Source organism: Poromitra crassiceps (genome assembly GCF_964638095.1).
Source record: "Poromitra crassiceps genome assembly, chromosome: 4".
NCBI classification, from domain to species: Eukaryota; Metazoa; Chordata; class Actinopteri; order Beryciformes; family Melamphaidae; genus Poromitra; species Poromitra crassiceps.
Genome location: NC_139626.1, coordinates 14060244 through 14078581, shown reverse-complemented (window position 1 = coordinate 14078581; position 18338 = coordinate 14060244). Strand labels below are relative to the sequence as shown.

At 41.2% G+C, this 18338-nt stretch overlaps 1 protein-coding gene across 1 annotated transcript in view; it reads left to right on the top strand.

Annotated features, from left to right (window-relative positions):
• Positions 1 to 8895, top strand: part of tefa (TEF transcription factor, PAR bZIP family member a) — an 11592-nt gene extending 2697 nt beyond the window's left edge. Inside the window, exons 3-4 of the mRNA XM_083634701.1 lie at positions 3864 to 4063; positions 8192 to 8895. Coding sequence (XP_083490827.1) covers positions 3864 to 4063; positions 8192 to 8407 — 416 coding nt within the window. The 3' untranslated portion in view covers positions 8408 to 8895. The remainder of the gene's footprint in view (positions 1 to 3863; positions 4064 to 8191) is intronic.
• The last annotated feature ends 9443 nt before the right edge of the window (positions 8896 to 18338 follow it).

Sequence of the window (18338 nt, the reverse complement as noted above, 5' to 3'; positions counted from 1 at the left end):
AAATAGGTGAATCTCCCAAAAAGTTGGCCTATCCCTTTAAACTCCGGCTGGCACACCAAAAACCTACATTCCGCTAGAGAAAAAACAGGAGTATTCATGTTTGTTTATTAACTGGCCCCTGGCCTCCTGTCTAGGGTGTACTCTGACATTGGTTCCCAAACTGGCTCCGCCTGGTGGTCCGCCAGATCTTTCTTCTTTCTTTTCTTTTCTTTTTTTTTTTTACAGACAAGTTTGTACATAATACACATGAACCCTGAGCAGTTGCCGGATTGGGCCAATTTTCGGAATATCGTGATATTTGGGAAACATCACAATTTTATATTTGTGAAACATTTACTTTCAGAGGCTGCAGCAGGCTCAGTTCTAAAGCCAGAGTGAAGTTTCTGGTATCATATGAAACTAGAAGACTTAAGGAATCGATTTGTACCAACCGTCATGCTAGTTTGTCAGGAAGGTAGCTAAATAACACTCCAAAGTTAGGCAACATTTTGGTGGGGGAAAAAAACATTTTCAAAGGGGTCATCTTTTTCACAGCCTAATGTTGGCAGGTGTGTGTGTGTGTGTGTGTGTGTGTGTGTGTGTGTGTGTGTGTGTGTGTGTGTGTGTGTGTGTGTGTGTGTGTGTGTGTGTGTGTGTGTGTGTGTGTGTGTGTGTGTGTGTGTGTGTGTGTGTGTGTGTGTGTGTGTGTGTGTGTGTGTGTGTGTGTGTGTGTGTGTGTGTGTGTGTGTGTGTCCCTGTGTGGAACCAGCCAGAGCCGTATAATAGAAGAGTTCCAACATCTCCATTCACTCCAATGGACCAGTTTTTTTCCAGGAAGTAGAAAGTGGAACTCGAGTAAAAAAAGCAGCACTGTCGAGTTGCAGCAAAATAGACAGTTTGTGTTGTACTTTGAAAGGGTTTTTCATCCCTTGAATCAAATTTTACAATATCAGCTTTATTTTAGCATGCAAAAGTAGCGTGACGGTGAGACCCATTCCTGGCTGTTCATTGGCTAATGAGTCTCGCATTTTGGTCCTCCGCTGACGCCACTCTCTTACTAGAGGACACTAGAACCAGCTAGTAGCCTTATATTGTTATTTCGCCTTTCTGTTGCTATTGCATGGTTAAATCAGCAAATTTTATTTTATGGGGGGGGGGGGGGGGGGGGTTGTTGGTATACGCAGTGGAAGTGGTCCCTGGGAAATTTGGTTTGGTACATAGTGGTACTTACTTGGACTGAAAAGTTTGGGAACCCCTGGTCTATGTGATCTCCTCCCCTCCTCCTCCTCCTGTTTCTCTGTGCTCTGAACTGGACATAGGGTGCGCTTTTTTTAACACCGCCCGCGTGAGTACCTCGTCAGCTGAAATGTTACTCGAGTACTACTGACGTTATGAAGGAGTACTTGAGTAACAGAGTACTCCTGCCCATCCCTATGTGATAGGCAGGTATACGCAGTATAACCACTAGGAAAGCTCCAGGATGGTATACCCACTTGAAATGAGGGGAACGATACGTAACAGTACAGTTTTGTGACAGTTTTAGGCCTATACCTGTATTAGGGCTGTCGTCGACTCAGGATTCTGGCAGTCAAATCGCATTCAACTGTCCAATACGAAGATTCGACTATTCTATACAGAAAAATAAGAATATCTTCAGTAATTATTTCGACCACATTAACAGTCAATGCAACAGAGTGATGGGGACATATTGAGCATTTAAAAATCCACAAGAGACTGTATGATCATGCAAGATTTGAATTGCCGACGTCGGGCTATTGGATAATAGATTTGTCTGAATAATGAGACAGGCAGGACACACATATTTATTTATTTTTAAATTAAGCTCTTATTTATAGCCTAATTGTTTTATTTAACCTTTTAAACATGAAAACAACATGTAGCCTACACGGAGAACAACTTAGACCGTTCTTTAGCCTAATTCTCAAAAACTAATAGGCCTAAATAAATCTAAACAAGAATAAGTTAACAAATGAAATTAAGATTGGAATTTAGACGGGGAAAAACGACTGCTCGACTTGAGGACTCTCCATCGACTCGACTGATGACTCGACTATTGGACTTGCGAGAGAGAGATTGAGGTTCCCCAGGCCAGTGATGATCAACCTTTTTCATATCAAGGACCTCTCATTTAGTCGACCTCAGGGCAACAGATGCTTATTTAATGAGATTTTGTCTCTCAAATCCAAATATGAGAATATTTCTGCATGTGATTTTGTCCAGAGTTCCGTGACTATCTGTATTGTATTGTATGTAGAGACAACAGACAACCTATGATCAAAACAGTCATTGTTCTACACCTTCTCTAATTGTGATAACTTCATGCAAATGAAATAATAACCACTCATCAATTTGTCCTGGATGACTGTTTTGGATAGAGACTAGGGCTAGAAACAGACTGTGTCACAGTAACTCAGAGTGTTTTGGATAGAGACTAGGGCTAAAGACAGACCATCACAGTAACTCAGTGTTTTGGATAGAGACTAGGGCTAAAGACAGACTGTGTCACAGTAACTCAAGAGTGTTTTGGATAGAGACCAGGGCTAAAGACAGACTCTGTCACAGTAACTCAGAGTGTTTTGGATAGAGACTAGGGCTAAAGACAGACTGTCACAGTGACTCAGAGTGTTTTGGATAGAGACTAGGGCTAAAGACAGACTGTGTCACAGTAACTCAGAGTGTTTTGGATAGAGAGTAGGGCTAAAGACAGACGGTGTCACAGTAACTCAGAGTGTTTTGGATAGAGAGTAGGGCTAAAGACAGACTGTGTCACAGTAACTCAGAGTGTTTTGGAGTAGAGACTAGGGCTAAAGACAGACTGTGTCACAGTAACTCAGAGTGTTTTGGAGTAGAGACTAGGGCTAAAGACAGACTCTGTCACAGTAACTCAGAGTGTTTTGGATAGAGACTAGGGCTAAAGACAGAATGTCACAGTGACTCAGAGTGTTTTGGATAGAGACTAGGGCTAAAGACAGACTGTGTCACAGTAACTCAGAGTGTTTTGGATAGAGACTAGGGCTAAAGACAAATTGTGTCACAGAGTAACTCAGAGTGTTTGGATAGAGACTAGGGCTAAAGACAGACTGTGTCACAGTAACTCAGAGTGTTTTGGATAGAGACTAGGGCTAAAGACAAATTGTGTCACAGTAACTCAGAGTGTGTTTTTTTGATAGAGACTAGGGCTAAAGACAGACTGTGTCACAGTAACTCAGAGTGTTTTGGATAGAGAGTAGGGCTAAAGACAGACTGTGTCACAGTAACTCAGAGTGTTTTGGATAGAGACTAGGGCTAAAGACAGACTGTGTCACAGTAACTCAGAGTGTTTTACTGGTATGTATTTATTTGGTTCTGTCACAGATGTGCGAGTAGAGTAAAGGTACACAACATGTGAAAGTCTTGCTGGTGTGTTTTGTCTGAAAGTCACACCCAGGACCAGGAGCCATGTGAGGCAAAGGCTGGAGACATGTCAAAAATAGAAGCAGGTCATAGTGGAGGAGATGGTAGAGTTGACTGTGGGCTGTCAGTAATAGTTTGGATGAATGTTAAGCTGAACAAAAACACGACTGTGACACAAAATGGTTCTCCTGTAAAGTTGGTGACAGCCACAACAAGCATGGGTTTACACAGTTGGGTTTTACTTACCTTCTTCAGCTGTCTTGTATTTCAACGGATGCACGATATGGATTTTTTTTCAGCCAATACGATAACCGATAAATATCGGCTTCTCATGGCCGATACGATAACCGATAATAATTTCACATTTTTGTATTTTAAAATTGGCCCATATCGGCTGATAATTTATCTGATCGATATACTGTTTCGTGCATCGCTAATTTCAGCCCTTGTGTTTCCCCTTCTTGGCCCAGAAGTTACCACAGACAAGCTCAATCCCGAAGAGATCGAGGTGGATGTGAAGTTCGAGCCAGATCCCACGGACCTGGTCCTGTCCAGCGTGCCGGGAGGCGAGCTGTTCAACCCACGCAAACACAAGTTCACTGACGAGGAGCTCAAGCCTCAGCCCATGATCAAGAAGGCCAAGAAGGTGTTTGTGCCTGAGGAGCAGAAGGTAAGACTCAGCCCATGTTCAAGAAGGCCAAGGTGTTTGTGCCTGAGGAGCAGAAGGTACATGAAAAACAACAAGAAACATTGTGCTGTAAATGAGTGATCATCTAATAATCACAATACAGTAATAATAATGCATTTCATTTGAATAGCATACAAATAAAATGCATTATTACTGTATTATAATTAGCACCTTTCAAGCTTAGAACACAGTGCTTTGCAGAAGAATGAAATGTAAAATACAAAAACACAATGGTAAAAGCAAAAATATAAAATGCAAAAACAAGGGTAAAATACAAAAACTCAAAATCAAAGCATTAACTAACACTAATGTAAAGAACACCATCAAAAATAGGCCAGACTATGGAACAGCCAAAAGACTGAGACTGGCAGACCTGAGAGTTAACAGTTCACTGATATATAGGCAGGGGTCCCCTAGTTCGTTTTATATTTTGTTTGTATTTTTTTGTTTTTTACTCATACCGAGTATTTCTATTCAATGTAATGGTCCGTATCTGCTTCTGTATTGTATATTTTATTGCAGTCCCATTACCGTAATACAATTGTATGTTACAGAAGATTGGGATAAATATGGCTTGTAATTACATGCCTTGTATGGACCTTTCTATAACAATAAAATGAGAATTAAAAAAAAATATATATACAGGGTCCCCACGGACATGGAAAACCTGTAAAAAGTAATAGAAATCTCATTTTCCAGGCCTGGAAAAGTCATGGAATTACTTTAGAAAAAAAGGGGGGGAAAAGAAGAAGAAGGAAAAGTCATGGAATTTTGTTGTGTATAATGAAATTATTTGTTACAGTAATCTTCTGTATTTTTTTTATAAATATTGGTATGCCAAATTCATGATTATTATTTGTTATCAATAGCTTCCCTGTCATGTGTCCTACTGACTCCAAATCAATACCAGACGTTATTACTACACTGGACAAACAGGACACACCTCTTTCTATTGGATTATAGTGCTTTAGATGCACTGCATCACATTACATGGAAGCTATTGAAATAAAACATGAATTTTCCATAAAAATATTAATATAAATACAAGAAGCACTGAAAACCAATATAAAGAGGTGTGTCCTATTTGTCCGGTGTAGTAATAATTTCTGGTATTGAGTCAGAGTCTCTGCCTCACATACATGGAAAGTCTATAGACCCTTGAAAAGTCGTGGAAAACTTTTGAAATGTTAACCACAGTGTTGTGCCTGAACGCACTTAAAGAGCGCCATTCATTCAACGAGCTCATATTCCGGTGAACTGAACGCAACTAATCAACGTGACAGAGAGTGTCGTTAAATCCTGCAAGAGTTAACTTCGCTCTTTTCTTTCCTCGATAATTGTCCATTGTGTTTACATATGTGTAATAATTTACATAAGAAAAAACACGTTTTGCTGTCATGTCACCGTGCTGCTGATGCTTCTGTCTCTGCTTCTCTTCTCTGCTCTGTCTACCACGGGCGGGGCTCGGCTAGCTCCATATACACACACGCGTGGTAACGTGCTACGAGGATGTTTTCCCCGAATGGACTTGGTTTCAAAACCACATCCACATCTCTGGTTAGCTCCGGGACAGACGAGAGATAATTAGCCTGAACAAGCTGCCACTTGATTTCAAAACAGTTGTGATTCTATTGCTCGGAGCAGCTCAAAAAAAGGAAGAAATGAATGTGAACTGTTCATTTTTTGGGACTGTGATCTTAGTTCAACATTTAAAATTGTGAACTATCAATGTAAACAAAATTGGTTTACTTTACTTACTTTATTCGTTTATTTGGGAGGGACAAAGCATAATTAATGAACACGTTGAAACATATAAAATGATACAAGTGTAAAAGAAATACCGGATTTAGCACAAGGCTAGTTTCCATCCGTACTCCTCAACATAAAACAACATAAGAACAAGGTTCATTTTAATCTGTGTGAACTGAACCTTGAGCGAGCTCTTGTGAAGTGTGAACTTGCACAACACTGGTTATCCATGAACATGTGTGGGGACCCTGGATATAATAGGGTGCCAGTCAGACCATGTAAAGCCTTATATGTATTTAATAAAACTTTAAAATTGATTATAAAAGTCACAGGCAACCAGTGCAGAAAGGCCAGTATTGGGGTGATATGTGTCTTAGTCAAAAGCCTGGCTGATGCAAGACAGAAGTGTTGGATAAAGACATGAGTGCAAGAGGTCAAAGAAAGATGAAAGCATATATAGCAAACAGGAAGAGGATGTGAGCGAGAGAGGGGATGTGAAACTGAAGCTGATTGGCTTGGCCGTGACAATGATGCAAACCGTACGCAATGGCTTTCACAGTCCAAAGTTCAGCTGAAAAGTGAGTTTGAGATGCGTTTAGAAGCTGAGGCTGTTTGGCGACTCACAGTGACTCGGCACTCTTCAAATGGATGCTTCCTTCCTTCCTAAGCACTAAAGAGCACTAGCTGTGTTTACGTCCACACACCAACTTGGCTGTCGGCCATACTCCATACTTGGTTGAGGTCATGTTTGGGTTACGCTGTTAATATGAACCTTTGACACCCTGCTATTGAGCCTCCCTGTTACCAAGAATACACCAAATAATATTTTTTTAAATGTCTAATATTATAAAAGAAAGTATCCAAAGATATACATGATATATACAGTACATAACACGATAACATGATACATAACATATTAATGATCAAACTATTGAAATCATAACAAAAATAGATTAAATTAACTCCATTACATAAAATAATAATAGTAATGAATGAATACACACACACACACACACACACACACACACGTACACACACACGTCCACACACGTACACACACACACACACACACACACACACACACACACACACACGTACGCACACACACAAGGGGGAAGATTACATGAGAAGCACTTACAATTCACTTACATTCATCTAAAACAGTTGATTACCTATATCGCAGAGGCTATAATTCTCCTTCTCCAGACTCATCCAACATAAAAGCTAAATTCTTTAATAGAATCTATAAATGGCCCCAGACACTTTTAACCCTTTCTTGTTTGTCTTGGAGTGTGTATATAATTTTTTCCAAAGGCAAACACAGAGACATTTCGTTGAGCTACTGCCCACCACTCTGCCAGTACTTTTCCATGTTAATACTATAGATTATTTTTTGCTTGTAAAAGGCACATGTCTAGTCTACAAAGATCTGTTTTTATATTCCTGTAGGTCCCTCCAGAATAGATACCAAGAACAACAAAAACTAGGTTCCACAGCTTGGATTGATAAAATCTCCTGCAATCTCTTGCTTCCCAAAATTCCCTAACTCTTGGATATTTCCATTTCTCCTCCCTACACCAGTTACATTAGTCTGGAATGTTGACATTCAATTTATTGAGTTTTTCTGCTGTAATGTATAATCTCATTAGCCGGTTATAATGCAGAAGTTTTAAACATGTGTTAGCCGTTTGAATTTGAGCTTCATTGCCTTATTCCATTCTTCAAGTTGGTTACTTTTAATACATGGGAAAGAAACGATGATTCCACTAGTGAGCTGTAGGCCACTCCCTGCCTTGTATTTGATCTAAATTACAGTTGGGCTGATATGGGTTTAATGGAAGCTGATGCCAAGATTTTTAGACTGACATTGCTGTTAGACGCCACGTCATTGTTTTCACATTTGACCATTTTCATGCCAAACATGACAAAGGTCTAGTGTTTCCTCAAAAATGTTCATCTTGACCATCAGGAGACACCAAAAATCCACTGAAACTGTCCACTCTGTACCTATTCAATAGTGAGGGTAACTGGGATAAATTAGGCCGTAATATGAAAAATTAACACACACAATTAAATTAATTTATGAAATGTGCAAAAAAATCAAGCATTTTACAATTGTTTTTCATGTAGCTGTGGTGAGTGAGGAACCTCCATCAACTCCAATCACATATTCCCATGTCTCCACTCTCCAGTCTTGACTTTACGCAGACGGCGTAGTAAACCAAAAGTGACACGAGTCGGATGTTTCCTGTTTGATTATGGGAAATCCAGTTAAGATGGCTGGCTTCTTCCTGTATTAAGAGTCTTAGTTTAACCTGGTTAGTTTAACCTCCCTCCCTCCCTCCCTCCCTCCCTCTCCAGGATGAAAAGTACTGGCAACGGAGGAAGAAGAACAACGTGGCGGCCAAGCGTTCGCGGGACGCCCGCAGGCTGAAGGAGAACCAGATCACCGTCCGTGCCGCTTTCCTGGAGCGCGAAAACTCGGCACTGCGGACAGAGGTGTCCGACCTGCGGAAGGAGTGCGGCCGCTTCAAGAACGTTGTGGCTTCTTACGTAGCCAAATATGGGCAGCTGTAAGGGACAAAAAGTACATCCACACCGCGACGGCAGCGTAGCATCAGTCCGTTTGAGTTTGGGGATCGTTGAGTGTCACAGTCCAACCTTAAGCCATCCCTCCCTCGCTCTTCCCCATGTCATTCATCCTCCCTTTTCTCTTCTCTTTCAAGAACAGTCGACTCTTAATTGATTAATTCATTTATTTATTTTCATACGACGATTTGGAATTAATAAATAAATCACGTAGTTCGTGTGTAAAAAAATATCATTGAGGTGAAGAAGAGGATAAAGAAGACGTGTGTGTATGCGTGCGTGCGTGCGTGCGTGTGTGAAGTGAAGGGGCTTTCAGATACAAAGAGACAATGGCTGCACTATCATTTCCAATGGCTTGGCTTTTCGCTGCCTCCAGCAAAGCGCGGGCACAGCAGAGCTGAACTTTGAGTTCTGCGCTGCCGTAGAGACTAGTCAAATGTCTAAAGCACGGGCACAGCAGTGCTAAACTTTGAGTGCTGCGTTGCTGTAGAGAGAGACTAGTCAAATGTCTAAAGCACGGGCACAGCAGTGCTAAACTTTGAGTGCTGCGTTGCTGTAGAGAGAGACTAGTCAAATGTCTAAAGCACGGGCACAGCAGTGCTAAACTTTGAGTGCTGCGTTGCTGTAGAGAGAGACTAGTCAAATGTCTAAAGCACGGGCACAGCAGTGCTAAACTTTGAGTGCTGCGCTGCTGTAGAGAGAGACTAGTCAAATGTCTAAAGCTCGGGCACAGCAGAGCTAAACTTTGAGTGCTGCGCTGCTGTAGAGAGAGACTAGTCAAATGTCTAAAGCTCGGGCACAGCAGAGCTAAACTTTTGAGTGCTGCGCTGCTGTAGAGAGAGACTAGTCAAATGTCTAAAGCGCAGGCACAGCAGAGCTAAACTTTGAGTGCTGCGCTGCTGTAGAGAGAGACTAGTCAAATCTCTAAAGCGCAGGCACAGCAGAGCTAAACTTTGAGTGCTGCGCTGCTGTAGAGAGAGACTAGTCAAATCTCTAAAGCGCAGGCACAGCAGAGCTAAACTTTGAGTGCTGCACTGCCGTAGAGAGAGACTAGTCAAATGTCTAAAGCGCAGTCACAGCAGTGCTGAACTTTGAGTGCTGCGCTGCCGTAGAGACTAGTCAAATGTCTAAAGCGCGGGCACAGCAGTGCTGAACTTTGAGTGCTGCGCTGCCGTAGAGACTAGTCAAATGTCTTTGTATCTGAAAGCCCCTTGACTGATGCTGCCATGTAGATACAGTAACATGTTACGAGACATGATTTCAGTTTTTTTTTAATTCTATTGATGTTTTTGTTTTTAAAGACTTCTATTTACCATCCAAGTGAGTGGTATGGACGTGTGAGAAGATACAAGTGCTTCTTCAACGCACTTCATTTACAATGTGTATTTTATTCATGTTTTGAACCCCAGTGGCTAAATGAGATGATTTGTGACCTTTTCTGTGGGGAGGGTGGCATTGGAGGGTGGGCAGTTTTTATTATTATATTATTATTATTATTACTATTATTTTATTAGGTGATACTTGAGGTAACAATGTCAATATTCTAGATTATTAGTCTCTAGCATGTTAAACTGCATAAAATCCTGATTTGCATTAAGGTTTCTTCCAGTTGTTCCCACATTTAAAACCTGCTGTTGCCTTTTTTTCTTTTTTCAAGTACGGTAGTTTGTTGTTACATGGCAGATTCAATCCAGCTTGAGGCTTTTTTCTCTGCCACTTTTAACTGTGACGTTTCCAATAAGCCAAGTTCTTCTTCAGGTGATTTCAGTGACATGGCAAAGACTAAACGACAGCGATCATGTTCACTGCTCTTCCTGTTACAACATAATGCTGCTGGCGATGTGTCCTGCAGTCCGTGTCTGTCGCTGTCGTTTTCCGTTGACTCGTCCACTTTTTGTCCAAAATGTGTGCAGAACCCACCTACAGTATGCATGTAAATGGTTGTCAAAGTATATTTTCAAGACTTTTTTCTTCCTGTTATTTTACAAATGTGCACAATATGAAAGGACATTATAAACCCATGTTTGTGCAAATAGGGTGTATATGAACTAATTTGCTAGTATTCAGTTGGGTTGAGAGCAGGAGTTGAGTTACTCTCATACCATAGTATGTATATAGTATTTTTACCATAGTAGGTGAAATACTCCTTTGCTTCGCTGAACATGATAACCTCCCTCCAAAAGAAAGTCCCATGTAGAGTACCCCCCCCAAACGGTCATATGCCGGAAGTCCGGCACGGGGAACTTAATCCTTGTTAGAACCCCCCAAAACCTGTCTCTTATTCTCTTAAGCCAGTGCCCAGTCTGCCAGTTTACATGTTGTCATGCAACATATCACAAATTCAAGTCCAGTTTTGTCAGCCAGTTCTCATCCTCTTGGTTTTCCTCCTATCGTTTTGTTGTGTGAAAACTCCATGGAAGTCAGACTTAAAGGGAAAGGGCTCTTATTGTTTTTGCTGCCGCTGTGCTTCCAACCCTAGTTGGTGCCTTTTTACAACTTATTCAGAAATACTACTATAAAGCCATTAAAGAAAGGGAAGACTTAACCAATGCCCTTATCTCTTTTTTTAAATCTCAGGTAAAGATTTCCATGTTCCATAATGATTTCCAAAATCTGATATTTACGGACAAAACAAATCTGCATTTTCTTTTCAAATGAATGGGTCAGATCAGAACTATCATGAAATACACTTGACTGTTCTCTGGAAATAACCCATGACTCCCAAACTGTCTTCAGTGATCTTCAGTCAGCATATTACTTTGGAATCAGCTGATCTCCAGGAGTCCGATCAAGGAGCTTCCTGATGTGTTGTAGTCATTGTCTTAATGCTGCCTTTCAACATTGACATAAGTTACATTTGTTCTTTTGGAGGAACATGTTTTTGATCTCTCTTGTTCCATCTTTCTATTCTTCTGTAAAAGAAAAAGAAATGGTTCTGCATTTTCAGTGTGCCTACATTTTGTGTCTTGACTTGTAAATATGAATAAAGCATTGTTGGAAAACTGTTGGTATTGGGCCTTTTTTTTTTTTTTGGTCTCCCAGATCTTTCAAGGGACTCTGTAGTTTATCTAGACATCAGGTAAAAAGTGACACAGCACCATCTGGTGGAGGAAGGAGGGAGCCAGAAGCAGGAGGCTGGTGTGGGAGTGATGCTTGTCGAAAACGGTACTAGTTGTATCGAGATCTGTTTCCGCCTATAGATACCGTCCCTTGATTAGCTTGGCCTGATATTGTACCCTATCCTTAACCAAATGTCACTCCTTCCATGCCTAAACCCAACCAGGGGGAACAGTGTATGAAGTTCGATACAAGACTGGAACTGACTCCCATTCATTTCAGATGGCAGGTAGCCTCACTGATCCAAACTCCACTTTGTTGATGTTGATGTACCAATAAAACACATAACAAGAATGACTGACGTTTACTGATGATGAGGCGATGATGATGATGACAGTAACGATATGTAATGGAAGACACAACACAGCTCAAGAATTGCATACGTGTGTACTTGTACATCGAGTGACAATAAACCATGGGATGTCTAGAGCTGCAATGATTCAGCGATTAGTTGGAAACTATTAAATTAATCGCTGACTATTCTGATAATCGATTAATTGGTTTGAATTTTTTAACAGAAAAAAAGTAAAAATTCTCTGATTCCAGCTTCTTAAATGTGAACATTTTCTGGTTTCTTTGCTCCTCTGTGACAGTACTGAATATCTTTGGGTTGTGGACAAAACAAGACATTTGAGAATGTCATCTTGGGCTTTGGGAAACACTGACATTTTTCTGATATTATATAGAGAACTAATCGATTAATCGAGAAAATAATCAACAGATTAATTCGACATCGAAAATAATTGTTAGTTGCAGCTCTATTCATGTCACATCATGTCTACTGTAAGTAAGAGCTGGCAACTGGGAAAACCCGTTTAAAGACAATTCAAACGTGATTGGAGTTTTTGCTCATTTTGTTTACAAGCATAAATTGGGAGACGCCTGTCTCACAAACAAAACAAACCTTCTTTCAAAACGGCTAAGTTTATAACTTGATATATGCGTTAGGATGCAAATGTGCAAAACGTGATTGTCTGCTTCTAATTCACAGTCACGGTTTAAACTTACTGACTGAATTAGACGTCTCCAAACTTGTTTTCTGTTTGGAATTGAATGGGAGTGAATAAACCCGAGAGCCAGAATAAACTTAAAGAGATGGAAAACATAACAAATAAGCAAGAAAATCAAATAATCCAATCCCACTGAAGCCTATGGGGATTTCTTGTTGACTCCGATATCTCCCCCTTGGCAATGTTGGCATCATAAATTGTGTACACGTGTCAACACAAGCAGCAAACATGACAGCAAATCTGCAGATGTTGGAAGTCCAGGCTAATAAAAATCAAAATGATTCGTTACACTCACAGTAATATAACCAACTCTGCGTACAAAAAGAGCAATATTCACTGCAGTGTACCTATGGTTTATATATGGCTCATATTCACTGCAGTGTAGCTATAGTTTATATATGGCTCTGCATGTGACAGTCTAGAGAAGCCTTCTGACTAAAGCAACAGCCGCACTCTTGGCACTGATATGGTTTCTCCCCTGTGTGTCTCCTCATATGAACGACAAGATTGCCCTTCTGCGCGAAGGATTTCTGACACTCTTGGCACCGATACGGTTTCTCTCCTGTGTGTATCCTCGTGTGAGTGACCAGGTCGGACTTTTGGCAGAAGTTCCGTTCGCAAAACTGGCACCTGTAGGTTTTGTCCTCCGTGTGGACTTTGACGTGTCTTATCAAGGTCTTGGTCAGAGAGAAGCATTTGCCGCAGTGAGGACACTTGTACGGTTTGTGCGCTGTTCCCACTTCGAAATGAACGGTTGGCACTGCGGATTTCCCCGGCTTTCTCCTCGACACGCTCCTTTTCACGTGGAGGTGTTTTAGCTCGGACCAGAGTCCTTTGGTCCTCGTCTCCTCCTCGCTCTCTCCATGTTGGCTTGGATTGACTGGAGGGCCAGGCTGATTGTCACTCGTTTCTGATCCACAAGGCTCTGTTTGGATCTGGTCAACTGTAAGGATGGCCGAGGAGTCTCTATCTAGATCATCCATGGTCTGGATTTGGTACAGACACAAAGGCTGCAGAGATTCTTGGTCAAACTCGCTTTTGTCATAAGGAGGAAGAGTGAGCGGAAATGCTTTAATGATCTTTAATTTAGGTTGAAGACTTTGGGCGAGCGTGTCACCCTGACTGGAGCCCGCCTCTTGCTCCATGGCACTGATAAACATCTCTGCTCCTGAGTGATTTTCTGCATGACGATCCAGCACCACCTTCTTCGTAAAACACTGGCCACACTCCCCGCACCGATATGGTTTCTCCCCAGTGTGTTTCCTTATATGAACGACCAGGTTCCCCTTTTGCGCAAAGCACTTGTGACAGTCCTGGCACTCGTATGGTTTCTCGCCCGTGTGGATCCTGGTGTGAACGAGAAGGTCGGACTTGTGGCAGAAGTAGCGGTTGCAGAAGTGACAGTGGTAGGACGCGGACTTGTCCTCAGAATGCATTCTGACGTGCCGCAGCAACATCTTCTTGGAGGAGAAGCTGCCCGCGCAAACGGGACAAGTGTACGATTTCTTCGCTCTGAGGAGCACGATGTCCGTCGATGTCTCTCGGTCACTTTCGCCGTTTTCACTCGTGGCGGGAGAGGAATCGGGATCTCCTGCACTGAGGATTTGGCAGTCGTCTGTGGACTCTGATGTGGCGTTTTCTGGCTTCGCCCAGCCCAGCCCGGAGTTCCACTTGGCAGGAGGCTGCTGGTGACCGGATAGCAACTCGTCTTCAGTGGCTGAGATCTGTAGTGGATCTAAAGAAAAGAGGACAACATTAACTAAGACAGGTCGATTTTAGCCCGTGAGAGAATTTAGAACCTTTTCTATGCTACGTTGATAAATGAGGGCCCAGGTTTATGTGATTTAACATGGACGGAGTTTCCGTTCAGTCCATCCACAAAGAGAAACCATGTTCATATTATTATTGTGTTTACAACTTTGTTTACTATATATATATCTTTATATATATAGCTGAACAGTCACGTGATTTTTCATGACGTTTCCTGCCCCAGAACTGACTTCCCCATTCATTTTCTCCATAGACATTTCGAAAAATCCTTTTTGCGCCAAACCGGATGTTTTATGGTCACTCACGATTCAGTATGTCACGGGTTGGCTTGGTTCCAGCCATAAAACTCGTTATATAAGGATTTTTCAAAATGCCTATGGAGAAAATTAATGGAGAACTCACTTCTGCAGCAAAAAATGTCACGTGACTGTTGAGCTTTATCGCTACGACTTCTGCCTCTAATATCTCAAAAATCCCAAATGTGTTGAAAGGATTGTTTTCTTCTTTTTTTACACTTGGATGTTTATTGAATTTCAGTTGTTGGATATATCAGAAGTACATTGTATGTTGATTCATGATTTTCTGACAATAAACAAGATACAAACCAAAAAACGGAAGTCAAAACAGGTAAAAACAAAGCAGTCATGCTTACAGGTGTACATTTTCCATTATTTCATAAGCCATCCATTTCTCCCACTTCTTATCAAACACATCTTCTTTCACTCTGATCTTATAGGTCAATTTCTCCATAATACAAACTTCTCTTATCATTTCTAACCATTGTTCTACGGTCGGGGGTTCAGTTTTGTACCACTTTCTGCTTATTGCTTTCCTGGTAGAGATCAGTAATATCTTGGCTAGACATCTATCTTTATCACCAACACAGTCATTTATATCTCCAAGATACATCTTCTTGAATTCCTGAGGTATTTCATATCCCAAAATGCTGCTCGGCTCCATCGATTTTCATGTTGTGTAATTTGCGACTTCTTTTGCTGTTTCTGCAAGTCTTTGGTTCACGTCTCTTTTAAAGCCCTCGAGTTCTTCCTTCATTTCCTTCATAATTTCCTCTTTAAACGTGGTGAACTCTGTTTTCCAGCTCAGTCTTAAAGTCTCAAAGTTCCTTAACAATATCGTTAAGACCCAAGCATATACAGTAACACTGGCCTCCATGTGTTCATCCTCTACACCTGGCTCCGCCATTTCGTCTCCTTCTTCCTCGGGCAAATTAACTTATTTTTCAGTGAATCTGGTTGTTATTTTACTCTTTCTGCGTCCCCCCTTTCGCATTCCTGCTTCAGAAATGTTGATTTCTTTTGGAGTAGTTGAATTCGGGGGTTTTCATCGAGTGTTGATCGGGAGCTAGTTTCTTATGGTGCCATCTAACATGCTGTCAGACCGGAAGTCGAAAGTATTGTTTTCAATTAAGAGGACTCCTGAGCTGAACCCTGATAACAATACAGGAGAAGTCATGAAAAGCAAAATAACGATTGGCCAACCTGCTCTGTGTGACTTGCCAACATCCAGTAGCTTGTGGTGACTGTCCACCACCCATTTTGAATGGGAAATGTCCTCCTCATACTCCACAATCATCCTTTCCACAATCTTGAAGATCTCCTCGGCTGCGGCGGACAGACGCTCGCTGACGAGCATTCTGAGAAGCTGCATCTTCAACACTTTCACCATGGCAAGGCCTTCTCCACAGCCTGAGTTCAGTGTGAGTACTTACTGAAAAACAAAGAAAAAAGGGGTAAATACTAAATAGGCTATAACTAAAATAAATATATGAAAAATGTTTTATCTTGATTATCTTGTTTTCATAATTGTGAGAAGCCAATTGGGCAATGGGGAAATATAATTGTTATTCAGTAAAAACATTGACTGTGTCATTAAAAGCTTCTACTGTTGCATTTTCACCATCTACTCTCCAATGCTCTCCAGCATTGACCATTAATCAATGGTTGTATCTGAAATCTAATGCTTTATATTACCTGGCAGGTGGTCTTGGACACCAATTATGTATCTACCATGAATATCCGATCCAAATCAGATAGATCGGGTATTTATTTAATTTATTCATAACTTTTTCGGTGGAAGACAGACTTTTCTCCCTTACCATATCTTTTAAAAACAAATGTCTATTATAAATGGTATCAAGGATTTTTTAAATGTTGACCTTTCATGTCCAACGTAGGTGGCAGTAGTGAGTAAATACAGCGGGAATATGTAGAATGTAGAAGAAGAAGTCCGCTCGGTGTGGATTTTTAACTTGCAAAAGATTGGATTTTATATGATTGTATACAATGTGGGTGTACCACACCCCCCACCTCGGAGAAAAGTCTTTCATCGTTCGAAACTTCACTTCACTTCAGTGCCCATGCAAGGTAAGTAATGTCTAGAGACGGTGATATAGGCAGAGAAAAAATTATATAGAGAATTAACCATAGACTGTATAATTAACATAACCTATGGCAAGGACCCTAAAGCAGGTGGACCAGTAGACAGTAACGAGCCAGACAATAAACTGACAGAACTTTTGGAGTTTTGGCGTGATGTTCTCCATTTCCCTCCGGGGATAAATAACATACTTTATCTCTTCATAGAGGCGAGCACGGTAACGTATAACGTTACATCTCGAGGTAGATTCGCCGAGCTATGATCGCTTCTTTCTTCTGTTCTGACTACAAATATACTTTTTTTTATTTTTTACAAACAGATTAAAAAGTCAAGTTGCAATGCTCACCTACTGACACTGTCACAGTCACTCCCCTTTTCTCGCTCAGCCACTGCTGGTTAACCACATTTAGCGTTAACGCTAGCTAAGGAAGGCTAGCTAGCTATTACGATAGCTGTTAAACACAAACCACTAAATCTAGCCTACTACATACTGTTGAGTAGTACTGTTCATTTTATTTTATTACGGGCACTATCTAGCTACCCAGCTAGCTGGCTTTAGGCTGGTGTGGCCACAGCCCAATGTCATGATGCTAAAAACATAGCTTGGGTTGTTGTTGTTCTTCTTCTTCTGGTGTGTTTTATGGCGGTTGGCATCCTTAATAGTGCATTACCGCCACCTACTGTATTGCTAAAGCTATACAATTACAATGTCAAATACAAAAAAAGTGTCCACCCAAATTGCTCCCATTCACCCCAAAATCCATACTGTGACCCAGACCAATCGTCTAGGCTGGTGTCAGGTCGTCTGCCTCAATGTCCAAAAGTTTCCTGGCAGCGTCTACCACCATCTTGATCCTCTCCGACTTGCTTTCTATTTCCAGAGCACAGTTCACCATCGCCATGAAAGGCAAAAAGGCTTTCTTGTCCACACAGACCCAATTTTCTCCTGTTTTGGCAGTTCCCTTTGTACGTCCACCCTCTCATGTTTCCTCTCCAAACTTTCGACGGCCTCAGCATTAAGATCCTTTCTTTTCTCTGATTTTAATCACTTTTTCTTCTCTGACCCTTTTTGGGCACTGTGCTGATCAGGGGCGGTTTTAGCATCAGAGCTTTGGGTGGGCTCAGCCCACCCAAAGGTCATGGACCACTAGGTCCATGACCCCCTAGGGGAGTCCGGGGGCATGCCCCCCCGGAAGAAAATTTTGTACAGTTTCAAGTAAAAATTGATCAAACTGGCGCACTTTTAGATCAAAATGAAGAGACTAGATCTATGAAGAACTACACACATCAATATCTTCTTTACCGTTGTGTGGTTTTACAGCGATGAAAAAATAATTGTTTCCCTATATATACCGTACTATATTCTGCATACAGGTTTACTATATGGTAGAATTATGCTTGCATAAATAATACCAAAATCACTTCAGGGGAGTTTCAAGTAAAGTAACATTTTGCTTTGTAGCCAAAACAAAAGTAAAATTAAATCAAAAGGGAACTTCCTAACTTATTGGCTGGAATAATATTCTGACAAGATAATAATATACTGTAAGCACTAAAGCAGGAGTTTGCAGTCAACTAGTTGAAATTAATATGTGGCAGTATTTGTGGGGGTCAAAATCTATGTA